The 14,170-nt window shown below is 38.6% G+C and overlaps 1 protein-coding gene across 8 annotated transcripts in view; it reads right to left on the reverse strand.

Annotated features, from left to right (window-relative positions):
• BLNK (B cell linker) overlaps window positions 1-14,170 on the reverse strand; it is a 94,976-nt gene that overhangs the window by 28,393 nt on the left and 52,413 nt on the right. For all 8 annotated transcript variants that reach the window (XR_006014542.1, XM_042019039.1, XM_042019041.1 and 5 more), the window contains one exon: window positions 2,060-2,125. Coding sequence is in view for 7 of the 8 variants with exons in the window: in XM_042019039.1 (XP_041874973.1) it covers window positions 2,060-2,125 (66 nt within the window). In the remaining variant the exon portion in view is untranslated. The remainder of the gene's footprint in view (window positions 1-2,059; window positions 2,126-14,170) is intronic.

Genomic DNA, 14,170 nt, shown 5'->3' on the forward strand with positions numbered 1-14,170 from the left:
AGCATGAGAAAGATTATTATGTTTTTATACCTTGGTTTGTGTTCTTATAACTTGGAGAGTTGACATGTGAGCTTTGTGTTGCAGTCATACTCTAAGGGAGTTTTTATGAGTCTGCTCTTTTTTTTTTTATCTCTAGTGAATCAAAGAATTGCAGTGCTATAGCAGCAATCTTGTCTCTGACACTCAATGATGACCTTCCCAGCTTCTGCTACTTTTGGCTCTCATGTCACTTCTCCCTTTTCTGTTCTTCCTCTCTTACTTTCTAGGAAGGACACACAATCAGAGCAACTGATTAACAACAGAATTAACGTTCAGGCAACTATGGGAGACATTTTATAGCCTCAAATTATAAACCTTAGATGCTTCTGTTGTTTCTGTCACCTACTTTCCTGTCTGAGGCTTTTGAACTGAGGCCACTGGAACATTATTAATTGCATATAAAAAACTATTGTGAAGTAGGAAGCCACCTTTTATTAAAAAGCAACAACTGCAAGAAACCCTCTTTAACCCCCTCCCCTCCAAACACCACCAAAAAGCCTTGACAGCTTAGCAGTTCTTCCCTGTGAACATGTCGCAGGTGAAAATGAGCTTTTTTGTAGATGGGTGCTGAACAGGCAGTCACTGTATTAAGAACAAAACCGCAAATTAAATTAAAACCCCAAGTAGTTGAAAGAGGGTAATTTTAAGGGAAAATCTCCTTTTGTGCTTGTGGAAATAAGTAAGTATACCAAGTGACTGTGATTAAATGTGAATTGCAGCAATTTTAGAGTGAAAGAGGATGAGTAAACAAAAAAAGTGATCTCAAAAGTCTATCTGATACATCAGGTGTTTTACCATCAGAGCCTGCTCAAGGTCTGTGGACAGAAACACAGCTGTGAAAATGAGAGCACAAAGGAGGGCTTGGAGCCCAAGATTACTCCTCCTGCCTGAGGAACAGGAGAGCCAGGCAGTCCTACTGCTCCTAGGAGTGCATTCCCCTCCTCTGGCAGCTGCCCCACAAACACCAGCCCCGCCTGGGCTGGCAGCAGGGGCAAGAGCTGAGCCAGCCTGGCTTTCCAGAGCTCTTGCATAGCCAAACCAGGCAGAGCCCTACTGCTTCTGCCAATAGCTGACTGATAGTTTCATACATACCAGAATTAGCTGTTTCCATTGACTGCCATCATGGTCCCTCTTTAGGAACAATTTAAAACAGTGTTTCCGTGTGTCTTTTATGTACAAGAGCTGTATTTCTCAAATTTAATATGGTTGTCGTGGAAACACTGCAGATAGGGTGTAGTAATTAACTTCTAAAAGTACTTAATACTTTTGTTGCCAATGACCCATGTAAAGAAAGATATCTGAATGAGAAAATCGCATCCAAATAGAATTTCAATGCAAATGAGCTGTTGCATTAAGAAAAGTGTGCTAAACAGCTAATTGCTTTAAATAGATGTTTGACTGGAAACAGTGAATAGTGTACTCATTTGACAAGGATGCAGAATTACTGGATTTCTTTCTATGTATAAATACACATGAATATTTTATGATACTTTCATGCACGTGACACCAATCTGCATGTTGTTCAGCACATCTTACTGGAATAAGGGTGCTAGGTAATGCTGGATTTTGTTTTATGAGACCAAAACACAGGAGGACTTAGCATTTTTATGGGAATTTTAAGCATGATGTCTGACCAGTTGGTTCAAGGTGGAGCTCAAATTCAGCTTAATTGCAACAGGAAGCCTAAACAGTTGCCTAAGGCGAAAGGCACACATGCAAGCAACAAGCAATAATCATTCCCAGTGAACATTCAAGAAAAAGGCTCTTCACTCTTATACTGTTTTTTTTCAAGGCTACAAACACAACCTACCATTGGACTCCAGTTCTGCAACTACTTTATGAAAGTCTTAATACTGATGACAATTCTGTACATTGCAGTCTGAACCAAAGCTCTTTACACACACTGAAGTATGTCCCTCTGGAATGACATGGTCCCATCATCAAAGTACTGCACACCACTGTGCTCATAATCCAAACTTCCCCACACTGATAAAACTAGGGATTGACATCGCAAACTTACTTTTTGAATTTATTTATTATCCCACTTTCATTTTTCTTGATGTCATGCACCATCTTTTGAAGCTTCCTGTAAGATATTAAACAAAGCCAGCATTAAATTACCAAGTGGTTGAACAGCCATTAATATAAATTAAGAAAAATATGCTTAATATATCTTCAATAAGTAGTTTAATTGTTAAATCATTTGTGCATGAAGTTTTCCTCCCTTTTTAAGAGCTCTTTAGCATTATTTGTGTTATCCTTCTTCTTAATACAATTATGTACAATATAAACAATCAATTTAAGAGTAAGTGCATCAGGAAAAAATAAATCGTTGCCTAAATTAATAGTTTAGAATATTTAAATGTTAACATTTTATCTAGAACTGACTTCACAATACTGCACAGCTATAATGAGAATGTCCTCTGATTTCTTAAATATAAGGAGAATCATGGACAAATAATTCACAAGCACATCTTTAATTCCTGCTGGATACTCAAACTATTAATTTACAGCAAAATGATATAGTGCTAATATAAAGAAATGAATTATTTATAGTTGTGAGAAACAGGTATACAACAAAATGCTCCAAAATTTCCAACAACAATGTACTACATCTGTAAGAGTAGCTTGGATTATTATCTAAACTAACCAGATACATGAAATCTGAGGTGAAAAGCTCAGAAGAACTTCTGCTTTTCTGTTGTATTTGTTGGGGTTTTTTTCCTAACAGATTCAGCTTCTGGTTCTGCTTGAAACATCACAAATAGCCATCATCTGCAGTTTGCTGTTTCTGTGTTGTGCCCCAGCTGGCACCTGGCAGTGTCTATAAATGAAAAGTAATGAGGAATGAAAAGAATGAGAGGAGATCTAAATGGTTTAGTTCTAGTTTGGGGAGAATGGTTGTCTGCAAGTGCTTGTATTTCTTTCAGAAAGGCTTGCCAGACTTCAATTAGGGACGCATGTCAGCATCAGTTAATTTCTTTTGTTGTTTGTCGGAGATAGGACTCAAACACCACCACCACCAAAAACCTAATAGTAGATTTCTATCTGAATATTGCTTATTGCTCATCACTGACATTAATACATCTTTACATTAGCAAAATTATGGCTTTATTTTGAGAAAAGGTGGGCTTTTTTCACATTACTGGCTTTATTCTATATTGTCACTTAGTTGCTGAAAAAATCATCACACATGAATGCAAATAAAATCCACCACAAAATTGATAAGCACAGGTACCTGAATTAGTTGGCTTTTCATTTGATCATATTTAGGTGAATTGATTAGAGTGTCATGGGAGTTCCATGAGCCTTGAATATGGCTATCATTTAAAAGATCATTTTATTACATATTTCTATTTAAAAAGGTGCATTTAAATTAGAGTTAATCACATGCACTGGTGCTATTATGATATTTTTTTCCATGCAGAAGGACTGAAATCAGAACATTCCCATTTTTTGCAGAGTCAAATTTCTTAAAAATCTGTCTCTCTTATTCCTTATTCTTTTTATGGAGGCATTTAGATTTCTAATTACAACTTTGATAAATTAGGGAGTACCTAATATGTGTTTGTGCAAATTTTTTCAGTCTTTAAAGTTACACAGCTCTTACAGGAGTTGTTAGAACACTTGTTTGTTGCCCCTGGAGAAATTATTTTGCCTGAAGCATGTGAGAGTAAGCAGATAACCAGTTCACTAAGTGGGAAGTGTAGGAAGTCATCAAGCACAGCTGATCTCCAGTTCAAGTGGAATCCCCTTTGACCCATAGAGTTGAATGGGCTGCAAAAACCAGTCTGTCCAGTTAGCTGGAGGCTGAAATTTCTTGAGGTGCCAGGCCATATAAAAGACAACAACTGAAAAGTTTTACAAAGAGCTGTCTGTCTGATTTGTGATCTTAGAGAGAGAGAAGAAAAAAATGAGAGTCAGATAGAAAAGTCTATGGCAAGAGGGTTCTCTGAATCTTAAGGGACTCAACCCCGAGCCCAAAGGCCATTCCAGAGCGATGAGAGAAGTGAAGCACAGAAGGGCATTTATACACCTAAAGTTTTGACTGAATCTACATATCTGACTAGCACTAAAATACTTGTATGGCTCTCAAATATTTGAGATTATACTCCAAGTAAACAGGTTTGTTGTGAGAGGACCTTACCAGAGCAGCAGTCCCGAGAGTACCTAGGAAATGGGGGCTCCCATGGCCCAGCGTAGGCAGCCCTTGTGTCAGGTATGTAACTACAACCCTCTTTCTTCACAACACACCTGAGTCAGGACCTCATTACCAACTAATGTTTATTCTCTAGTGTTCTCTTGGGATGAGCAGATACTAGAAATACTCAAGGACCTCCATCAGCTAGTACTCTAAATGAAAATTATGAGTAATGCTTGTCTTACATTGCATTGCATATAATTACAGATAATCAAGAGGTAAAACTTAAAGTTGCTTCTTTAACTACAAGCTCCAACTCTTCATTAAACCTGCTTGGGATCTTTTTATGCAAAATCAGGTCTGCAGATAAAGGTGCAGTCTGTGTTACTGCTAATCTTTGAAAACACGTTTCAGCAATAGATATTTTGAGATACAGTGTAATTGTAACTGGTATAGACTGGATGGGACCCTTTGATCAGGATCTCATAGCACACAGAATAGATTTTCAAAGTTCTGCAGGTAGTAAGTTTGGAAGTCTAGGCTGTAGGTGCTTCTAAAAAGTTTCATGTTTCTTACAAATACATTAGAAATTCTACATGTTGGAAGGAATAACAAAAAAAGACAAACCTAAAATAAAACAGTTTTTAGCCCTGCGTTGCTATTTTTCATATCTTACCAATTTGAAACTCCAGTAATTCAGAATTACCAGATCTGTTGAAAAAGGGGTCACTAGCTGTGAAACAGATGTGAAGGAAGGTGGACACTTTTACTGTTGTAAATACCATACATCGTGAAAGAAGGATTTGCTGTGTATTTGCACCTTGCTGCACTCAAGGACTGGCAGAGCTGCCTTGAGATAAAACAAAATGAAACAAACCCACCCTCTCTTTGATCTGGTTACAGCTCAGCTTATGAGGAGCATGGGATGATGAAGGGAGGATGATGAGTAGACCTGGCCTGTGACACATCCCTGCCTTCAAACATCACCTGGAAGCCTTCGGCTCTTTTGCATACAGTCCTTCCTACAAAAGCTTTCCAAAGGTAAAATCATTTTTAATGAGAAACATGAAGAAGAATAAAGTGCGTAACACGTTTTCAACTCGGATGTGAGATGAGGTACAGAGTCCCCAGACTTGAGAAAGAGAAGTCTGTCTTAATTTCAGACAGATTTGCGTAGTATGGAATTCTCCAAACATTTAAACTAGTTTTTGAGAAATTATATTTATGGGTATTAAAATCTGTGAAGACATTTACCAATATGTATTGTGTAATATGTGTGTTATGGCTCAGAGCAGCCAGCATGAGTGGCTCCCCAGTGGTCATGACCTGTCCCTGCTCCTGGAAACAGGGAGGGATCTCCCATGTGCATGAGCAGCACAGTTCACCCCCTTGTGCACAGTGAATCCAGTACTTTGCACTTTCAGCACACACATTGCTTGTCAGTGTTTTATCTGTACAGCTGCCTCTGTCACATGGGAGTGACAGCCCATAGCAAGAGAATTTTGCAGGGTCCCTGAGTAGGCAGAGGGACACAATTGCTTCAGGGTGTCTGGCTGTGAGCACTTGCACCTGAGAGGGGTCCTGCTATTGTTTTTCGAAACAGGGCTGACTGCAGCATCAGTGGGGAGTGGTAGCAAAACAGAAACTAATTTTAAATGATTTACAGGAAATTTTCTCTATTACAAGCATACCTATTTCTGTTTATCTAGGGTATGAGAATTATACCTTCTTAAATTTCTGGTGTTTACCGGACTGTCTGAATTATCTGTTTTGCCTCTTGAAAAATCCCCATCTGTACTCACAAACCAGTTTCTTTAGTTAAAGAAGAGCAGAATTTTGAACATGATATATTCACATGTTTGCTAGGGCAGCTTTGCAAGCAATATTGACACATTCACCATTAAGGGACCCGTATGTTCCTTCTCCTCCTCCTAACATCAGTTAGATCTTTAACTGATGAAGTTGAATTGGTTTTAAAATAGTAAAATAATTTAAAAAATAAACACACTAAGTCAGCCAATTTGCATGCCAATTGCAGTTCTTACACATTTTTGGGTACATCTGTTTCTCACTGACAGGACAACCTGTAGTTCTGTGCCTAGAGTGTCACATTTTCTGAAGATTACTACATCCATTCGCTTAAAGTAAAACTGTGGGTAGGTGCAGCACTCACTTTTGTCTTAAGAAAGGCAGATCACATTTAAACAAAAAATTGTTGTTTCTCAGAGTTTTTGTTTGTTTGGGTTCTTTTTCAGACAAATTTAAATACTTGGCATTAGAAACCTAGAATAGGATTTAGTAAGTGCAAATTCAGACTTGAAACAAAAAATGTCCAAAAATACCCACTTGCCTCAGCTATAAAGTTTTACAGGAAAGAACCACAAAACATAAAGCAAGGATGAGTATAATGGAATTTGGAGAATAAAAGCTAAGTTATTAGAAGATAAAAACCAAAACTCAAAGAGCAGAAAATTAAAAATTACTACAGCTACCTCTGTTAATTAAAAAAACCCCCACATTAAAATATGAAGCTAAAGAAAGAACAGCAAGTCCAGACTCCTCCTTTATGGCTTCTCACAGCACAATTATTCCACCACCTTCTCCCCAGCTGGTCTTTGTTTTGTGTTTCTATTATCCTTCAGTTTTATAAACAGCTATGCAGGTGACCAACTTAAGAAAGAAAGTTATTGTTTCTGGGAAAAGGGGAAGACTCCTGCATCCTTTTGAGGAGGGGAACCTGCTTACCTAGAAGGGGATTTGCAAAAGTACCACTTGAGATTTTGAAAAGCATGAAGCTCTTACGTTGAAATATCTTCTCAAACTGAAGTAACAAACTAGAAAAGTACCACCTTTTCTATGCCAGGCTTCCATGAAAGCAATGCTCCTGACATGGTCTTTGTGGAAGAACACGGATTTTGATGAACTGGGAGAGTGTCTTCCTAAGATGTATTCTCATATTACTTGTCAGTTTAGTGCCTCAAAGACAGTGAAATTAAATGTTATAAAACAACTCTATCTCCTTCCACCTCCCTTCTAATTCCTCGGTAGACAGCAAAAAGAAATACCAAGTACAGAAAGCATCTAATTCCTCATTAGACCTCCTTCAGGTGCTTCAGATCTCCACATGCACACACCCTTATATCATATGCTACCTCGAACAGCAAGAGTGGGAGTTTGCAAGGAAATGCCAGGTGGAATCAGCCACCTGGGTCAGAGTTGGTGTTTTCAGTGGCTGTGATATGTGAAAAATGCATAAAAATGTGTAAGAGAGACAGCTGAATCCTTGAGGTGCAGTCAGATAAACTACCTCAGTAGCTACTGGTCCAAGGTAGGGCCTTACAACCCCTCATCCACTCTGGGGTCTTATCCACCTCCTGCAATGGCTTTCATGATGGGAGAAGAGGAAGTTTAGAGCTGGAGGTGGTAACCTGTGACACCAAACCATCCATTCAAGGCACTGAGCCTTTGATCTTTATCTGTAAAGCTATCTCAAAGCTGTGAAGAAAAGTTCAAAGAGGTTTGCTTATCAGAAGAAGTCAATTACAGCTACCTATCTGAGAGGAAGAAGGAACAAGGAATTGTTTTCTCCCGTGTTTGGGAGATGCACAAGGGGAAATGACAATAGTTTATAGTAATTTTGACAAGAGTGTTGTTTTTTAAAAAGTCTCAAAAACATCCTATTCTGCTCACTTTTGAATCATCCACGATTTTGCCTGAAGGCAAACCCCATAGTTAGAGCAGGTGTGTGTTTACATGGTACACACAGAAGCACAGAAAGGCTAATTGATTCTATTTTTCATCTTCATATGCCCTCTACATAATCTTTACAAAAATGCTGACAGTCCTCCTTGTACTGGTAAGTACTAATATTCACTGAGTAAATAAAAAAGTAGCATGTAAAGGGATAATACATCCTTGACAGAAATCATTCCTTACATGAAAGTAAACAGTGTAAGTACTTTGAGGTGATTGAGAGTTCTGCATATTGAAAGAACCCATTCTAAGCATCTGAATTTATCTGGAAACAAACAAACAAACACACACACACACTTCAAGGTTTGGACACCTCTTCCCTCTTATCCAGATTGCTCTTCCCTTTATTCCAACTGAATATTAGTGATACCATAAGGATTACAGAAAATAATTAGATATTATGATATGTAAGTGAATTACATGTCACTTTTTGACATAAAAGGTAGAGGATATTTTCTGTTCTGTAACTGACCTGTGCTCTGTTTTGAGCCTTTTTTTTTTTTTTTTTTTTGTACCAGCTCTCTGGATAAGTTAATGAACCAAAAAACCACACACAGAAGCCGCATTCACAAGAGTTACTCCACTTTTCTGAAAGGTTTTCAAGCAGTAGGAGGAAGATCAGCACATTAGGCTACTCTAAAATACAGTTCCAGTTAAAACTGAGTGCTGTACCTCCCTGAAGGATTAGTTCCGTACAGCCTGATTGCTCAAGGAGAGCAAGCGCAGAAATTTAAAAGAATTTAAGGGGCTTTTATGTTTCAACAAGAAGACGAAACAGAAAGTCATTGCAGGGAAATGAATAAAGACAGGATCTGGTATGGACCCAGAAAATTACCACTAACAAACACTGCTGTACTTGGGCTGAAAGTGTTCTTGTTCAAGCAACAGAGGCATACCCATCACAGATGTGGGGTGGCACTGACAGGGACCTAATGGAGGTTACTCATGTATCAGTTTTGTTTGTTTTGTTCTGAAGCCTATCAAATTGTGTTAAAACTCTTGAGAAATTCCCTAGTTGGTCCCTATGTCACTTTAATGGAGCCCACATGGGCTGCCATTGAAAGGGGAAATTCCGTTCTTCTCTGTCCTCGATGCTTCCCCAGTTATGATGAATCACGGGACTTCCAGCTGGGAAACGAACTTCTTTTTTCTTTTGCCAATTTAGATAGCAGCAGGATCAGATCCAGCTTTGTCACGTGGTCACTGAAACCCTAGTGCCAGTGAGAGGGCAGAGAGGGGCAGGGTGAGCAGGGGCATTGGGAGGGTGGAAGAAAGGGATCTGCTCTTTTGTCTGCAACTCAGACTTATGCTAAAATAAACTGGCAGTGTAGCTACAGCTTCAGTAGTGCTTTGTTGCCTCTGTGCTTCTGGCAGAGATGCCTACAGCATCCATATTTTAAGACAGGAAGGAAAAACTTAGCCACATGGTATAGCCTCTGGTAGTAACAGCCTACTTCAGCCGGTTTCCCCTTGAATTAAGCTTGAAAAACATATACTCATGTTTTTCATATTATTGCCTCAGGATACATTATTTCAATTCTTTCTAAAGTATTTACTGGGCAGTAATTTATGTTGAGGTCATAAACTTGTAGCATTGCACATTTGGCTTTGCTAATGCCTGGAAAATTAACTTGTTCAAAATGTATATACTAGCAGATTAGGATAAAGATGCTAAGAGAATTTTCAAGCTTCTGTTACTCCTCAGTAATTTATTATGGCTAACACAAACCAAACATATTTACATAGCATGAACAGTTTACCAAAAAATCTAAGATGATGCCCTAGAGCCAAATGGGAAAATACTGTCCCTTTCAGCCATTGCTTCCCATCAATTTTTCAATTCTCCTGTCTGCTGAGCATATAAACTAATACGTTTTTCCAGTGCAACAATTTATAATTGTCATATGTGCCTTCCAAATGCAAAGTATCTATCACGTTTTAATGTCCTGTGCAGTACATAGGTTTTGAATGATTCTGTAAAATACAAAACTCTTTTGTTCTTGAATCAACATATCACTGGGTACTTCATATAATCATATTATGATTTAATATCTAGCACTCTACACAGCTGTATGGGGTACATTTATAAACTAATGGTAAAAAATGGTTGCCAAGTTTGCCAGAATGTTGGGGGTTTTTTTCCCCATGGCTATGAAAATTAATTTATTGGGTTATTTGCTTGGCTATTGATAATTTATTATTTTACTAAAAAAGAACTCCAAAAACCCCAAGTCATTAGATCAAATCTAAATTACTCCCTTCTGCTGAATAACTGACAGTCACAGGCCAAGGATAGTGTCATTTGTGTTTGCTATGGTTGACAAATGCTCCTACTCGGGACAGCTATTTTGGCAGAGCTACAATGTCACTACAAGACCTTATTTTATTTGGAACAGTGTCCATATGAAACAGTGGTAGAATATGCCATGCCAATGACTGAACAATTTTGCTAGCATAAGTAGAATGAAGCTATAGGTACTATATAAGCGTAGCTGATCTTGTGAACAGATCACACTTTACACTGCTGTCTACCTGCAGAGATTAAAGCAGGGCATCTCTTGATAGTTTCAATATTATACTGCATCATTTTGTCCAAATTGCCATATTCTTGTTTAAAACACATGTAGATCACAGTCACACTTAAACATACTTTTCTATAAACAGCATTATAGGCAGGAAATTCTATGTGAGAATAAATCCTATGTGGTGATTTAGTTTGGGGGTTTTTTTTTCCTCCCTTCAGCTTGTGAGTGGGCTTTTGTTTTTTTGGGGTTTTTTTTGTCCTGTAAAAATTAGCTTGTTTCAGGTTTGATTTTGTTGGTTGGTTGGTTTTTTAGCTTGGAGATCAATCCAGGCAGGATGACACAGCTGGAAAGAAGAAAGGAAGCCTTAAAGGGATTGGTAGAATGAAATGGTTATGCAGGGAGAAGGGAATAAAGAAGGACAAATACAGATGGGACAGAGACTATGCTGTGCTGAAGGAAGGTCAGAGGGAGAAGCAAGAGGATTTGGCTGGAGAAGTAACACTGAGTGAAACAATGGATTTTTGCAGTGGTATTTGGGGAAGTTTGCATTTCCTATCTCATTCCATTCCAAAGTCCAGAGATGAGAGGGATTCATGAACTGTTTAAGCTGACAGAAAACTAGAGGAAAACAGAGATTATAAAACCTTATCCTTCCATCAAAATCCTGTGCTTTGTACGGCAAACAGGACCTAACAATCCTACAGAAAAATCTTTTGTTTGTGCTTATCAGCACAGCAAATGTAGCTGGTGACCTCCTTTCCCCATGCCTGTAAAATTCAACTTTGAAGACTGCAAATCACTGAACTGTGATTTCACGTGACCTTATGCTCAGCCTACATTTTGGTGGGCTAAAACACGGGCGTGCCACAAAAGCTGCTGTCACCACAGAGTGATACTGCACAGTGGAAAGTTGTCAGGAGACACTGGAAGCTGAGACAGGAGGTGGCTGTGGGTGGCAATGGGTGGTGTTCCAGAAGACCTTCACAGCTGTTACGTCCTTAGGGCAGATTAGACTTTTGCTAGAATGAGGAGAACACCAGAGCAGGTAGAAGAGCAAAAGTGAGGCTGAGAGAATTGGGATTGTTCAGCTTAAAAAAGGCAAAGCTCTGAGGTGACCTTATTGCAGCCTTTCAGTATCTGAAACAAGATAGTATCTGTCTACAAGAAAACTAGAGAGGAACTGATTACAAGGGTATGCGGTAACAGGACAAGAGGGAATGGCATCAAACAGAGTGGTTTGGATATTAAGAAGAAATTCTTTACTGTGAAGGTGGTGAGGTACTGGAACAGGCTGGCTTGAGAACTTGTGGCTGTCCTATCCCTGGGAGCGTTCAAGGTCAGGTTGGATGGGGTTTTGAACAACCTGATCTAGTGGAAGGTTTCCCTGCCCATGGCAGACGGATGGGATCAGGATGGTCCCTTTCAACCCAAACCACTGAATGATTCTATCATTTGCATAGCCTTTCCTCTGGACTCTATGTCTAATAAGAGGTTGAGATGCTGAAGTTGGATGTGGGCTTTGATGTTCAATTCTGTCATGGGGAGCAGTTTCTAGGTTACTTTGAAACTCCAGTTTATTTCTTGCTTGAGTTTATTTTTGTTCTTATGTCCTGTTCAAGTTCCTTGAGGCAGAAAACTAAGTTAAAATTTGCCTTGAAAAACCAGATTAAGTTTTTAAGTCTGTTTGCTATTTGCTACCACTAAGAGGAATTAGCAGAACTACTATAATAAAATATTTTCTTACAGCGCAAAACTAATATTCAGATATTCCCCAATCATTTTCTCCAAAAGTAAATGCTCACTATGGTAAAGCATCCTATACATAGGAGGTGTCAGTTTACAGCTAAATATCATTTCACTCCCAAATGAATTAATTTTCTACTATACGCTTTCAAAAAGAAACAGTGTCAGAAGATCCTCTGTTAAAAAAAGGCCTAGCAGTTACAGCCAAGCTATCAGTAGAAAATTAGTGAAGACCATAAACACCTCCAAGTTTGACAGACAACTAACAGACATTCAGGCCTTAAGGAAACCTGTCTTGATTTTCATAGAATTAGGACTTAAACCCCTCTTTGTAACAAGGGCTACTAATACAAAATCCTGCAAAAAAACCCAGACACACTTGTTCAACCTGAGAAAAGTAAATTGCCAGCTTATTTCCACTTCCTTTTAAATGGGCATTATGCTTGGAGATTAATGATTTTAAGCCTTTGTTTTTGTTGGGGGCAGAGACAGACAGCTGGAAATTAATGAAGTCATCTGAAATTAACATGAAACTGTTCTCTTGGAAAAGGCTGTTTGCAATCTGGAATTTGCTGGCTGCGTGACCTTAGGCAAGTGAAAGCATGTGGCACACTTTGGTTTGTGCCACGGTTTACCCGTCACTGCAGCAGTGATGATGCCTTTGGAAAGGACTTTGTGCTGAGCAGCTGAAGCCAGCTATAGGCAGAGGGTCATCATTAAGGTTTGTGGTCATAATAAAAACATGCAGCAGGTCTGAAGAGATGTTGTGACACAGTCACATATAGTAGCTAGAAATTATCTAAATACCAGGAATCATAGGCTTATAGTCTAGGGAAGATAAACCACAAAAGTCTGCAAGGTTAGTGCAGATTTTTCTTTGAGCTGCCAACTTCCCATTACCCATGCTGTCTACTGCCCCTGATCATGAGTGCATCTATTTCTGTATGTTTGCAGCACAATTTTTGTCCCCTGAAGTTCAGTCTGAAATCCAGGCACACTAGAGCTTGCCATGGCAGCATGGCTATTGCTCATGTATTCACTCCACACTTTGGGAAATGATTCAAAGTACCAAATTATTTGTATGCACCACAGATTAGTTTCTCTCACAATAAATAACCAAGGCTTTGAATTAATTTTTCTTGACTATAAGGAAGAAGGTAGAACACACAATGTACTCAGAAGCAATATTTGTATTATACTGTGCATGCCTTATAAGAAATGATATATAAAAATTAATACTGGAATTCCATGAAATTCCAGCATTCCTGTCCAACTATTACTGAAGTTAGTTGAGTGGCTTAACTGCAAACAATGTACATACCACAACATGTTAGGCAGACAGGCATATAAGAACACTTATAGCTCTTATTATTGCAATAGACTTAACAAATGGATCATGTCAAGAATTCAGGTCCGACATAAGATTTGCTAATGCAACAAAAACCTAGGTCTGGTAGGCTCAGCTATACCCATGGAGAATAGTTGAGCTTAGCAAAACCACATAATATCTAGTTTTTCAGGTCTACACTTAAAAAAATTAAAAGATCCACTCTCAGACAGTGACTCAACAGTAGTGCTTTTTAAACTTTTGCTGCTACAAAGCAGAATTTTTAAGGAAGCTGTCTTTTAAAACGCAAACTATAATTGCTTCAATTGAAACTATGTTTGGCGGGAACATTTCTTGGCATTGCATCTTAGCATATGAAGAAAAGTATGTTTTTTACATAACCACTTAGATCATGTAAGATTCAGTAAACTCTGAACCACCTATGTGTGTTCCATGCAGACAGATGTGGAAGTCAACTGGTCATAGAGCATGAGGAGGTACCCAGCTGTTTCAAAGAAGGAGGAAAATAACATACCGCCATGTTATGCTGATCTCTTCCTGTATTTGCACATCTCTCTTGGATTTATCCTGTGAATATCTACTCATGGAAAGTTCTGCCTTAAGGTTTTAAGATTCTGATAC

Source organism: Corvus kubaryi, unplaced genomic scaffold (assembly GCF_017639235.1).
Source record: "Corvus kubaryi isolate FWS band 111438036 unplaced genomic scaffold, C.kubaryi_AGA036_p1.0 138, whole genome shotgun sequence".
Taxonomy (NCBI): Eukaryota; Metazoa; Chordata; class Aves; order Passeriformes; family Corvidae; genus Corvus; species Corvus kubaryi.